The sequence below is a fragment of the Malus domestica genome, chromosome 09, assembly GCF_042453785.1.
Source record: "Malus domestica chromosome 09, GDT2T_hap1".
NCBI classification, from domain to species: Eukaryota; Viridiplantae; Streptophyta; class Magnoliopsida; order Rosales; family Rosaceae; genus Malus; species Malus domestica.
In genome coordinates, this window is record NC_091669.1 from 7,973,027 (window position 1) to 7,987,527 (window position 14,501).

Consider the following 14,501-nt stretch of genomic DNA (forward strand, 5'->3'; position numbering starts at 1 on the left):
AGACCTTCTTGAGATTAATGCATAGTTTTAGTAGCGTCATTAGTTCAACGAATGTTGCTAAAAATTGGTCTCAATATCTGTGGATATTTGCAATGTTACATTAGAGTATCTCTCGGGGTCAATTACACAGTGGGTGGGTCTAAGTACGATGCGCATGCTGCCTAGGGCAGCTCTCACATTAGGTCCGATTAGCGTGGATCAAGGGAGATCAAAACATAGAGATCTCGTAATTTGAGATGATATATAAACGTGGTTAGACAGCCCTACCGAAGTACTTTTCATAACAAGAAGAGCATCGGCAGCAGAAGGCCTAATAACTCTCCCTACAATTCCTTTACAATGCCCCCTCTGGACTGCAGATATGTCGACCTCCTAAGCCGAAAAACAAAAGTCACAACACCCTCTTAAGGGATGACCTTCTGAGCATCGTCCTCGGGCGTTGATGCTGATGAAGAACCGCTACATTTGCTTGGCAATGGTGTATTCCTTTGAGAACTGCGTTTTGTCAGGACAACTGCGGGCTCCTTCTCAAATTCCCGGGCAGGGGGATCGTTCTCGCTGTCATCTTCACCGTTGAAAACTGGGTGGCTCTCTTGTGCGTTCTAATGTACCTTTCGTCGTTGCTTCCTGCAATCCACCATAACAAAATGTTCATCGCAGTCAAATCACTTGGACCAACACAAAGGAGAACTAGGAATGTCAAAATGTGAATTTATATTTGTAGCAATCAATTGGATACAGTAGCATACATTTCGGCTGCCCGCACTTACAGAAACGTGACCCACATGTGATTAAAACCCCACTAACAAAAACGTGACCCACATGTGATGGTAAACTCCACTTTTGTTAGAGAGGTTGATACAAATGTGGTATGAAGAATGTGATAAAAGTAGCAATTTTGATAAATATAAAACATAGATTGAGTGAATTTACGGGTGACTTGTGACTACAGAGAAAAAGAAGGTTAGATTGATTGAAAAGGAGGGAGTTAAAGACGGTTGAGAAGGGAGGAAGGTCGGGTAGGAGTTTAAATCCTAACAGATATTTGACAGAATTCTTACTTGTGGATAAAATTTGTTAACAAGCTTTACCACAAAAACTTTTTTCCGAATAACTTATCACCACATGAATTATTAATCCGATTTGGCCTTGCAAACATATGATACAAGTTTGCATGTCCCTCTTTGGTTACTCGTCTCTCTGAACACATGAATCACGTGATGATGAGAAATTAAAAGGTGACAAAATTGTTGCAGGCAAGTTGTTTATTACTCTTAATGCAACACAACGTTGAGTGAGAGATGGGTGGAAAGTGTGACCAACACTTCCTTATTTTCATCCGATTGAACCTCTCTTGTACTTCTTGTGACATTCATTTTGCATTGCCAACTTCCACATTTAACAAGTCCATATGTTTAGTACCAATCACGAAAAAAAGGGTTCTTTGCAAAAGAAACTTGTATTAGGGTGTGTCGACAATGTCTTTTGTAAGACACATGTACAAACACGTCCCACACAGATCATTCTCTATATTTATAGTACCGTTTGGTACGTGGGACGGGACGGAATGGAGTGGGACGAGACGTTCCGTCCCACATTTGGTGCGCCTAAAACGGATGGAACGCGCTGTTCCACATGACGAATTTTGGATGAATTTTTATTCCGCCTCACCCCTCTGGAACGACTCGTTCCACATCCGTGGAACACAAAATTATAACCTCTCCGTCTCCTTCTTCCTTCTTGTTTCCATCCGAAAGCATCTTTACTTCCTCTCCGTTCCGTTTCGTCCCGTCCCATTCCGTTCCGTCCCGTCTTGTTTACATACCAAACAATAACGGATCAGTCTCTATATTAACGGATCATTCTCTATATACTAACGCTAGTTTATCAAGAATACACAAGAAAAACACACAGGATATCAAATTGGGACTACAATGTCTTTTGTCAGACAGCTTAACAAACATATTTTCTTTGTTAAACAGCTAACGTGTAGCAGTACAGGCTACAGCACAAAAGCACTACAATTGGCCAATATCACAAGAAATTATTAACACAAATAATCCGCAGCAGCGAGTGGGCAGACATCTTTCCCAAATGTTTCCACTTGTTTGTCACCATTTATGTCCAAGACAACACAGATGCATCGTCACATGCACAAAGGATGCAATTCAAACACACATGCAAGCAAGCTTAGACAATGCCGGGAAACTTGGAACTCGCGTGTGACGATTTTAGTTCTTTTGATGCACGGCAACCCGGTGGATGTCCATCTCCTTCAGCATGACAGAACGCCCGCATGAGTCGCACGGGGCTGTTCTCGACCCACATGCACTCTCGTGCTCAGACAATCCTCTCATTCTGTCCCGAACATCTATAGCGGAGTTTCCAGCTTGAACCATGTCCCCACAGAATCGACATGCGATTAGGCGAAGGGGGCAAACGGAGGCTTGGTGTTGCACCTGAACACACGGCAAAAACAGAAAATTTCAGCCATTAGGGCCGTTACAAGAAATTCATAGTTAATGATCTAATTTGAAAGAAATTTTTTAGCAATGAAATGAAAAATGTAAAGATGCAATACGGGAGGAGGGGTAGAATAGTTCTTACCATCTCTTCCTTCTCGAGCACAATTCCACAGGAGCAGTGAAGTGGCTCATGGAACACTTTCATGTGCTTTTCCATTTCCCCCTGATGAAAAGCTTGCTCACATTTCGGACAATGGACGTGATTCTTGGCCTCCTCAACCCTGAGAACAACTCCGCAACCAGCATGCTGACAAACAACATTATGTCTGCTACAATAGGCTTCATGAAGCGATATTGTGCGACTGGGTATATAACGCTTACAATTCTTACACTCTACAGTATCCATGTCCATTGCTGATGAGGACGAAACAGCCTGCTGACCCATCGTCCGATTACTGTCATCTTGAACATTCACTGATGCTTGGTACTTGGTTGTTCCCTTAAACCCATACACACCAACACTGTAAGTTCCTGCTTCCAAGCTCTTGTCTTTTGAGCCAAGGATCAATACCTTCGAACCAATGTCATGGGATGACCATTCATGCTGGTGCCTTGTTGGGAATATGAGAGGATGCTTGGAGATGTAAATATCGGTATCTCCAGAATTTGGCTCCGCTTCTATCCTCACCTCGACTTTTGCATCCCCCGACGCAATTTTCTCCCAAGTATCATTATCTATGGTAAACTTGTAATACGTGTAGTGCCCTTCGTCAACCGTTCCAGATTCTAATGTTCCAAATATAAGTGGTTTTAGGACATTTTCATGAGTCTTCTCCGAATCATTATCAGCACCAACTATGTCAACTTCAATATCCGTTTCTAGAACAGATACACTTGAAGAGGGTTTTAACTCAAGGACCTGTAACTTATATACCAGCTCCCCGTAGTTGACTGTAAATATATCGTCCTCAGAAAGGGTGGCATGCTGACGAAGGCTTGTTTCGAGGATGGCCTTGTGATTGGGCAAGTCTGAAAAACCCACCCTAAGAGGTTGAAGTTTTGCATAAGTCCCCTTAGAAAGCCAGACATAGAGAACTTCTATCAAAGGAATATTTGGTGTATCTGTCGGAAATAAGTTCTGCCATACATGAGGAGGAAGCCCAACAAAACCTTCATCTGCAGTGAACTCCAAAACGCCCGAATGGGTGCTCCTACCCTTCTCCTTATCAGCATCAATCATTTCTGACGAACCCCCTTGATGTACTGTTGACAACTTAAAGTACAAGGGTCCTTGATCAAACGCACCTTGATCTTGCAATTCGTTGAAGCAGGAAGCTGGCAACTTAATCTTATCTCCACTACCCTGGCAACGTACAGCTTCAAATACGCGGTAAAACATGACTCCCCGTCCAACAAGTAAACTTTCTTGCATTTGTTCATCAACCTGAAGAAATATAGTTGGAATTATAAATAAAAAAAAAAACAATTAATCAACTGAGAAAAAATTTGAACCTCCCACATCACTACCCTAATAACAAAGATAAAATACGGCTTTTTTAGGTAACGTAGATTAAAGGAAGCAGGTCCGTACCGATTCGAATTCATGGGATACATATTTGGTACATTTAGGACTGTAGGAACAAATCAATAGCCATTAAGATTTACCCGGGCACATTGTAATCATAGGGCCTATGCTCCGAAAAAATAAGAATAACATCTGGCACTAGCTATTCGATTCCAACAACATTGATTACCAAGGCATTGTGTGTTCGAAAATTTACTGGGATTAACGAAAAAAGCGAAGATTTGCTATCAATAAAGTCATAAATTTTCAAAGAATTACTCAATTTTCTATGAATCGAGTCATAAACATTTGAAGAACTACTCGATTTTCTACCAATAAAGTCATGAGCTTTCGAACAACTATGCGATTTTCTACAAATAAAGTCACAAAAGTTCGAAACCCAATGAAATTTCAAACACTCTTCCTAAACAGTTGGAGCAATCAGTGTACAAAACAAGCTAAAATTCAAGAAGAAAAAATGACCAATTTCAACAATCAAAGGCAATCCGGAAATTAATTAATGGGAATTGAGAAGGGACCTTGAGTTGGGCTTGGGCGGCATCGAAGAGGCGTCTGGACCGCTCGGCGTCAATGGCTTCTCTCAGCTTCTTAGCTTCCTCTTTGGCCTTCCTCTCCTTCTCCAATTTCCGCCTCGCACTCTCTTTCCTCTCCTTCTGCTCCTTTTCTAGCTTCTCTCTCGCTCTTCTCAGCTCGAAATCCATCTCTCTCCCTCTCGTCTGTCTCTCTCTCTGCTCGTTGGTCGTATTTGGAAGCTTTTGATGTTCTCAGAAATCAGAGTCGGAGTTCGTGTTGGTTAAGAAACCACAGAATAGGCAGAGAAATTAGCTTTTCTTCTGGGTTTCTGTTGGTTCCAGCAGTTTTCTTTGACAGTAGATTTGTGGATTCCAGAAGGATCTGGGCCCTTCGTTTAGGAATACGTCTATTGGACTGCTTCATGGGCCTATGAACCCAAATAGATTGTATAGAGGCCCAATAGAATATGAAAAAACCAGTTGACAAATATGAAATTGAGGAATGGGGAGGATCAGGATCCTCTTCTGAGCAGATGGAGAGGATCATCTGACCAGGCCTATCGGGCAGTTCAATTTTTATCTAACGATTATAATTATTATCATTTTTAAAGGGGCCCCCTGTTTGTAGCCGTTGGATAAAAATTGAACGGCCCGATGTGCCTGGTCAGGAGGATCCTCTCCATTTGCTCAGGAGAGGATCCTCATCCGAATGGGGATTCAAATCCTTGATTTTTTACTTGGAACTTGAAAAGTAAGTAAGGGGTGAGGGTTTGAAACTGAGTTTGAACCCAGACACAATTAATGTGTTGAACAAAAAGATCATAATTGTGGATGCAAATTTCTGTCTTTTTTTCATTTGACGAAAATGCATCTACAAAATAATAACACCTAATATTAAGGTCAAAAACCTCACGCGCTCATGATGAATGGGGGGGGCTTTAGCCGAAGAATTTCCGATGACAAAGTTAGAATTTGAGAGAAAAAGTTTTTGAGAATTTTTGGTAGAGAATGAACTTAGGTTTTTGAAAAAATGTGGGGCTATATATAGGGGTGTGACCAGCCCTATTTGGAGAAATAGGGATCGGTCACTTATGGTGGAATTTTTGCTCATATTGCAAGAGCTTATGTCAAATAATATTTTGCAATTAATTTGGTAATTAATCAATTAATTTGGTAATTTAATCCAATTTGAAAAGAATGATTGGGAGTTACCTTGTGGGGAGGATTTGATGATGAGTGATGAGATGATTTTGAATAAATACCATTTTGATCACTTTTGACCTCGACTAAGCCGTTATTGTCCGTTGCATGCGCATGGGAATCCCAGTGTGCCTTAAGGGTAATTTTGTCTTTTTTACTCAAAAGTCCACATATTGCCTCCATAATTTTCTTGATTACTTTTTGCTCCACAAATGCCCCCACACTTGTTTGGCTACTTGCAGGAAAGGGCAATAAGTGTAGAGATCTTTTCTTATTTTAGGAAACATAGGATTGTTTCCTATTTTGATTTAGAATCCCTCTTTAATTGGAAATTAGATCATTCTAGGAAAGAGAAATAAATTACTTCTAAAGTCTATTTAATTCTACATTAAGTAGATGATTAAATCAACTTTAGAGAGCAATTCATTCTACCCTACAAGAGAGAGAAAGCTAGAGGATATTTGTTCCCCCTCCCTTAGCAATCTTCTACACTTGCCTGTGCAAATGACCGTCTTTCGTTGCTTTCTTCGTCTTCACACCGTACCAAGGTAAGAAAAAATTAATTTTTCCTTGTCTTCGTAGTTTTTTGGGAGCCTTGAGGGTTGAAATTTGGCTTGACGAGGGTCGAGAAGGCTTGAAAAATGGCTTGAATGGGCCACGACACTGTTGTCGTGGTCAGCATGGTTCGACAGTGCCTCAGCTTGGGCTAAGGGCTGGCAGCGCGAGCCTAGGGCTCCGGTGTGTGGCTGGCTTGGGCTAGGATGTTGGGCGCTGGACTGGGCCTGGCACATGCTAGATTAGTGATGGGCCAAGGAGGTGCGAGCCTCATTTCCTTTTATTTTTTTTGTTTTTTTGCTAGGCTCGGGCCCCGTGCATGAGATGAGAGAAAAAGGGAGGCGTGAGGGCACCAGCCCCCTTCCATTGGATAAGGTCGCGAGGCCATTAGGCCATAGGGTCTGGTGCACCATGTTTTTTTTTTTTTTTGCGCAGCCGTCTAACGAATTTTCCTCGCGTCTTTGTAGAATTTCCTCGAGCATGTCTTCCTCAAGCCACAAGAGTGATGATGGCATGCCATCATTGTATCGTCAAGGTGGGTCTTTGAGTAAGGTAGGCTATTTCAAGTTTGCTCACTTCAAAATTAGCTCCGATGACTCGTTTCAAGACTTTCTTGAGGCATATAGGCATGCCATTCCGTCGGGGGTGCGTGTGAAGCGTGTCAAGGAAGGTAGCAGCTGTGAGCCATGTAGTGGGGCTCGAAGAGCCATAAAGTTTCACCCCTACTACTTTTTTTTGGGGATTTACTTTTGTCATGCCGCATTTCTTCCAAGAAGTGCTTTGCTCCATGAAGTGTGCCCTCGTTCAATGTTCTCCAAATGTGGTTTGTGTGATGGTGGGGTTCCTCAATCTAAGCCAATTCTTTAACTTGGATCTAACTGTCAACGAGTTTTGGTACTTCTTTGACATAGGCCATATCGAGGAAGTTGGGCAACTGCAATCCCGCCATAGGCTCTTTGATCATTCGAGCAAGGGAGATCATGACTGGGCTAATGAGACTTTGGAGATAAGTGGAGAGTGGGAATCTGATTCTTCCCCTGAGCTGCGTGTTCTGATAACTTTGATTACTGGTAAGTAAATTGCTTAGTCGCTTGGCTGATTTGTGAGTAGATTCCTGGCAGGAGTATCATGCAATTCATAGTTACGAATGCTATGTTAATGCTTATGATTTTCAATGAACTTAATGATTTTTGATATGTATCTCTATTATGCAGTTCATGTAGGGAACTTGATAAGAATAATTTGGTTGCGTCGCTGAGTCCAATTCAATGAATTTAGGAAAATCTGATGGTTAATTTATGCAGTTCACGGTTAACTTGGGGCATTGTCATTCATGGTTAATAGGAAGAATAACTAGAAATCAATTTGTATGCATATGTGTCATGTGTGGAGAATGACCATTTACCTAGCCTTTCACCCAATTTTCGTCCAAATTCACTTTGTTTCTGCAATTTAGTTGTTTTAGTTCAAAATTCATCCAAAACCCCCCCTTAGTTCTTAGTTTTTATTTACAGAGCTCTGGCTTTAAAAGCTTCATTTATAAAGCTCTAGCTTCAAAGCTTCACTTGCAAAGCTTCACCTACAAAAACTTCAGTGCAGGGTATACAAATACCGCATCCGAACAACAGCCACTTCGGCCCATACATGGATTCAATTTGAAGTCTTCAGCCAACAGACTCTATTGACTGAAGACTTGAGGAACTACATTATGTACCATATATTGGGCTTCAACTGGGCCTCATGAAAAATACTTGGGGGACTTAGCCTATTATTTATGTATTAATGAGCGAGCCCTTATTCTATAAAAGGGACTTCCTCACTTTCATTAAAGAGCACCCAGTATTCATGTATTGAGGAGCGAGCCTTTATTTTATAAAAGGGACTCCCTCACCTTCATTAGAGAGCAATGCCACCAGCTAAGCAACCGTCTCGCCGCGAGCATCACTCATAACCCATCACTTATGTATTGAGGAGCGATCCCTTATTCTATAAAAGGGACTCCCTCACCACCATTAAAAAGCATCGCCGCCTACTGAGCAACCGCCTCGCCGCGAGCATAAACTCTAACCCATCATTTATGTATTGAGGATCGAGCCCTTATTCTATAAAAGGGACTCCCTCACCTTCATACGCCACAAGCCGAGCCAACCAAGGCAACATAAGTCACGAGTCGAGCAGCCTCACATCGTGTGCTACTTCTAGTTGAGCATCATTTCAGATTGAGCACCGCTTCATATCGAGCATCAGTTTAAGACAACATCTAGTTACTTCAGCCCACACATGGATTGAATTTCAAGTTTCCAGCCAAAAGACTCTCTTGACTTAAGACTTGGGGGACTAATGTTTATACCATATTTAGGGCTTCGTATTTAGACCTCGTATAAATACTCGGGGACTTAAATGTAATTATGTGATAAGGGAAGGGGCAAATATGTAATAAGTGAGGAGTCCTTATTCTATAAAAGGACTCCTCACCCTCACAATTAGGGGAGGCCAATTCCTAAGGCTCCTCACCCCTTCTCAAAGCTCTCACTCTCAGAGCTCTCTCTCCCTCATATAAATACATAACAAGTGTGGACGTAACCCAAACTTTGGGTGAACCACGGTACATCTTGTGTTTTTTACATTACTTGCAGATTCACGGTCGGATTTACGTTGTTCCAAGACCTCAGGTTTTGTGCATCAACAGAAAGGATTTTAAAAGATTTTAAAATCTTAGTGTAGTCAACTAATGGATTTTAAGAATCCATGTAAATCTAGGTGTAGTCAATGGAGATTTTAATAGTCAGTTTTAAAGTTCATCTAAATCTAGATGTATACAAAAATTAAGGATTTTGTAGGATTTCATTAAGATGTGGATTTTGTAAGATTTGAGAGGAGGAAATATATATAACAAAGACCAAATAGAATCTTACCTCACACCATAGGATTTCAAATCCTAGTTTAACGACTCCTTTTTTCTCATTGCCAGCCACTTTCTTTGCTTTATCTTCTTCCTTCATTTTTGCAATATTTTCTTCAATTTTTGTTGTTGGGTTGCATCATTTAATGCATTTTTTTTCTTCAATTTTTGTTGTTGGGTCGCAATCTTTCTTCATGTCCGCAATGTTTTTGTTGCTGTTATGTGTGCAGCATGGGTTCATGAATGAATAAGGTGACAACGAATGAATTCATTTCTTCATGAATGAATAGGGACCGACCACTTATGGTGGAATTTTTGCTCTAATTGCATGATATTATGTCAAATAATATCTTGCAATTAATTTGGTAATTAATCCCAATTTGAAAAGAATAATTGAGAGTTACTTTGTGGGGAGGATTTGATGAGGAGTGATGAGGGGGTTTTGAATAAATATCATTTTGATCATCTTTGACCTCGATTGAGCCGTTATTGTCCGTTGCATGCACTTGGGAATCCTGGTGTGCCTCAAAGGTAATTTTGTCTTTTTCATTCAAAAGTCCACGTGTTACCTTTATAATTTTCTTGATTATTTTTTGCTCCACAATAACCACCCAAACAATCCATTACTTGAAAATAAGGGAAATTCAATTTTGTTTACATTAAAAGACGGAAAAAATCCGTAAGTGCTGAAATTAGGGTTGGTTTGACATTGCTGAAATATTTTCAAAAACAGCATTGTAAAAAAGTTGAGGTTAAAATTGTGTTTGGTAAATGCAATTATTATTATTTTTTTAAAATTATTGGTCCCAAAACAGCACAAACCCCTACTTTTGAAAACAAATTTTTTTTTTTCACACTACGACGGATTTGCCAAGGACTAGATGGTGGAATCTAAAAGAAGAAAAACAAGTCATTTTCAAAGAGAAAATAACCACCCAGTGTGTGTGGGATAGAGAGGGGGAAGCTAACCAAATGTGGGATTCCATGGCTAGTTGTATCCGAAAAGTAGCAAAAGAGGTATTAGGAGAGTCCAAGGGCTTTGCCCCACACCAAAAGGAATCGTGGTGGTGGAATGAGGAGGTACAAACAAAGGTGAAGGCTAAGAAGGAATGTTGTAAAGCCTTATACAAGGATAGGACCAATGAAAATGGTGAAAGGTATAGAAAAGCGAAGCAAGAGGCGAAGAAAGCTGTGAGAGAAGCTAAGTTAGCGGCTTATGACGATATGTATAAACGACTAGATACCAAAGAAGGAGAGTTGGATATCTATAAACTAGCTAGAGCAAGGGAAAAGAAGACAAGAGACCTAAACCAAGTGAGGTGCATCAAGGATGAGGATGGAAAGGTTCTTGCTACAGAGAACGCGGTTAAAGACAGATGGAAAGGTTATTTTCATAATCTTTTCAATGAAGGACATGAAAGGAGTGCTTCTTTAGGGGAGTTGAGTAACTCAGAAGAGTGTAGAAACTACTCTTTTTATCGTAGAATCCGGAAGGAAGAAGTGGTTGTAGCTTTGAAGAAGATGAAGCATAGAAAAGCAGTAGGCCCAGACGATATACCAATCGAAGTGTGGAAAGTTTTGGGAGAGACGGGTATAACATGGCTCACTGACCTTTTCAATAGGATTTTGAAAACGAAGAAGATGCCAAATGAGTGGCGAACGAGCACTTTGGTGCCTATCTACAAGAATAAGGGCGATGTACAAAATTGCATGAACTATAGGGGTATTAAGCTAATGAGTCATACAATGAAGCTCTGGGAGAGAGTCATTGAGCATAGATTGAGGCAAGAGACACGGGTTTCGGACAACCAATTCGGGTTCATGCCAGGGCGCTCAACCATGGAGGCAATCTATCTCTTACGAAGATTGATGGAAAGATATAGAGATGGGAAAAAGGATTTACACATGGTCTTTATAGATTTGGAAAAAGCGTATGATAGGGTCCCAAGAGACATTCTTTGGAGGATTTTAGAGAAGAAAGGAGTACGAGTAGCATATATCCAAGCTATACAGGATATGTATGAAGGAGCAAAGACTGCCGTAAGAACTCATGAAGGACAAACCGAAAGCTTTCCCATAACTGTAGGATTACATCAAGGCTCATCCTTAAGTCCTTACCTCTTTGCGTTGGTAATGGATGAGTTAACAGGACATATTCAAGATGATATTCCTTGGTGTATGCTTTTCGCAGACGATATAGTGTTGATAGATGAAACTCAAGAAGGGGTAAATGCAAAGCTTAACCTTTGGAGAGAAGTGTTGGAATCTAAAGGTCTTCGCCTAAGCCGATCAAAGACAGAATATATGGAGTGCAAGTTCAGTGCAAATGGAGGCCAAAACGAGTTAGGGGTGAGGATCGGAGATCAAGAAATACCAAAGAGCGACCGTTTTCGTTACCTAGGATCTATCTTGCAAAAGAACGGAGAATTAGATGGAGATCTCAACCATAGAATACAAGCTGGATGGATGAAGTGGAAGAGTGCATCCGGCGTGTTGTGTGACCGCCGTATGCCACTGAAGCTCAAGGGAAAATTTTATAGGACGGCAATAAGGCCGGCGATGCTGTATGGCACAGAATGTTGGGCGGTGAAGCATCAACACGTACACAAAATGGGTGTAGCGGAGATGAGGATGCTTCGTTGGATGTGTGGGCACACGAGAAAGGATAAGATTAGGAATGAGGATATCCGGGGTAAAGTAGGAGTAGCCGAAATTGAAGGAAAGATGAGAGAAAATCGGTTACGGTGGTTTGGACATGTGCAAAGAAGGCCTACTGACGCTCCGATTAGAAGATGCGACTATGGGACAGAGGTTCAGGGCCGAAGGGGTAGAGGAAGACCCAGGAAAACTTTGAGAGAGACCCTAAGAAAAGACTTAGAGTACTTGGATCTAACGGAGGACATGACACAGGACAGAACACAATGGCGTTCTAAGATTCATATAGCCGATCCCACTCAGTGACTTGGATTTTCCAAGTCTCCAACCGAGAAGTTGTCCTCGTTCGGGAAATTAAGGGAACACTACCTCAACCTACATGCTCCACTCACAAAGCTCCAACATACAAGCTTCAACAAAAGAAAATTCAAAGAACTTAGCGAAGAAGGCTTTGGTGATTTAACACAATACGTTGAAATGAAGGAAAGCTTATTTATTGATATCTTGATAAATTACAAATATGTACATATACTTGAGTCAAAATAAACAAACAAGAGGGAGCCTTCACAAAGGTTGCTTAGGAGAAGTCTCGGCAGTCGGTAGAGCCCCAGAAAGAGAAGGCACCGGAGGGGGATCATTCGGAGCCTCAGTACTGGACAGAACCCTAGAAGGAGGAGGCATCAGAGGTTGATCATTTGGAGCTTCATTACGCGGTACAGCCCCAGAAGACGAAGGCAATAAATGCCTTTGGAACAAACCCACAAATCTCTGATGATCAAGTAAAACCTGACCATCAGATTCCTTCATCTGGTCAAGCTTCCTCTTCATGTTTGTAGCATAGTCATGTGCGAGCCGGTGCAACTGTTTATTCTCATGCTTGAGCCCTCTAATCTCCTGTTTGAGACTCATCACTTCAGCCGCCAATGATTCAACTTGGCGGGTTCGAGCAAATAGGCGTTGTGCCATATTAGACACAGAACCTGCACACTGAACACTAAGAGCCAGAGAATCCTTAACAGCCAACTCATCAGACCGTTTGGAAAGTAGTCTGTTATCTTTGGGAGTGAGAAGGTTCCTGGCCACTACCGCAGCGGTCATATCATTCTTCATCACGGAATCCCCAACGGTAAGAGGACCAGTAGGGGAGACGAAGGATGGGCGCCATATGTTGTCTGGAGAAGGCGGGGCTGCCTCTTCAACAAGGTTCAAGTCAAAACGACGGTCGGAGGGGCCAGACATTTTCAAAGGTGTAGAAGAGAGAAGAGGTCGGACAAATCAAGTTCTTAGAAGTGCAAGAATGGAGCTTCTACAGGTGGATATTCAAGTGTGCTTTGGAACTTAATGTTAGCCTCTATAAAAATCTGCACTCGACGAAGCTTCAGAAATCGAAGAGGCGTTTGCTTTCTCAAAAGCTGGGCTGCTCAGAGACCACGAGGGTCGATCTCAGAAATCGAAGAGGCGTTTGCTTTCTCAAAAGCTGGGCTGCTCAAAGACCACGAAGGCCGATCTCAGAAATCGAAGAGGTTTGCTTTCTCAAAAGCTGGGCTGCTCAGAGACCACGAGGGCCGATCTCAGAAATCGAAGAGGTTTGCTTTCTCAAAAGCTGGGCTGCTCAGAGACCACGAGGGCCGATCTCAGAAATCGAAGAGGTTTGCTTTCTCAAAAGCTGGGCTGCTCAGAGACCACGAGGGTCGATCTCAGAAATCGAAGAGGCACCTACTTTTCCAGCCTTGTCAGCACCTGTCACACGCACACTCAGCTTTGCGGAAATTATGGGCATTCTGTCGAAGATTTCTGGCGAAGTAGAAAGCACATGAATCGTACTGTTCAATCACCCACTTCCCACACGCAACAGTAGCTCATGGGTACCACATATAACTTTGCCAAAGTTCTCTGACAAAGTTGAGACTACTTTTCCAGCCTTGTCAGCACCTGTCACACGCACACTCAGCTTTGCGGAAATTATGGGCATTCTGTCGAAGATTTCTGGCGAAGTAGAAAGCACATGAATCGTACTGTTCAATCACCCACTTCCCACACGCAACAGTAGCTCATGGGTACCACATATAACTTTGCCAAAGTTCTCTGACAAAGTCGAGACACGTGAAGCTTGCAACTCTCACTACATCGCTCTGACCAAGAAGGGTAAAAGAATAGCAAAGAAACAACACTAACAAAGTTTAGACACATAAATTTTGACGGCCTAGCTACCATATTATTACCCACAATGGTAAAGGAACAGTACCACTGCTGGATAATTGGAAAGTCCCGGTGTGTCAACCTCTGTGCTTCATGGCAAGATAGACTAGCAAACATGCCCAACCTTTACTCACATTCGAGAAAACACTCCCAACAAGATTGCTTGCCCCAAAATCGAAGAGGCATCGCCCTCCGAATCTCGAGAGCCAGATTCCCAACATGATTACTTTCTCAAAAATCGAATAGAGGGTAAAGGAACAGTACCACTGCTGGATAATTTGAAAGTCCCTGTGTGTCATCCTCTGTGCTTCGTGGCAAGGTAGACTAGCAAACATGCCCAACCTTTACTCACATTCGAGAAAACACCCCCAACAAGATTGCTTGCTCCAAAATCGAAGAGGCACCGCCCTCCGAATCTCGAGAGCCAG

General features: G+C 42.0%; 1 protein-coding gene across 1 annotated transcript; it reads right to left on the reverse strand.

Moving 5' to 3' along the window:
- Window positions 1-1,894: 1,894 nt before the first annotated feature.
- Window positions 1,895-4,933, reverse strand: LOC114826932 (uncharacterized). Its single transcript, XM_029107878.2, has 3 exons — window positions 4,569-4,933; window positions 2,608-3,909; window positions 1,895-2,459 (listed from the first exon to the last, which is right to left on the reverse strand). The coding sequence occupies exons 1-3, from the start codon at window positions 4,749-4,751 to the stop codon at window positions 2,232-2,234; spliced, it is 1,713 nt and encodes a 570-aa protein (XP_028963711.1). The 5' UTR covers window positions 4,752-4,933; the 3' UTR covers window positions 1,895-2,231.
- Between the last annotated feature and the right edge of the window lie 9,568 nt (window positions 4,934-14,501).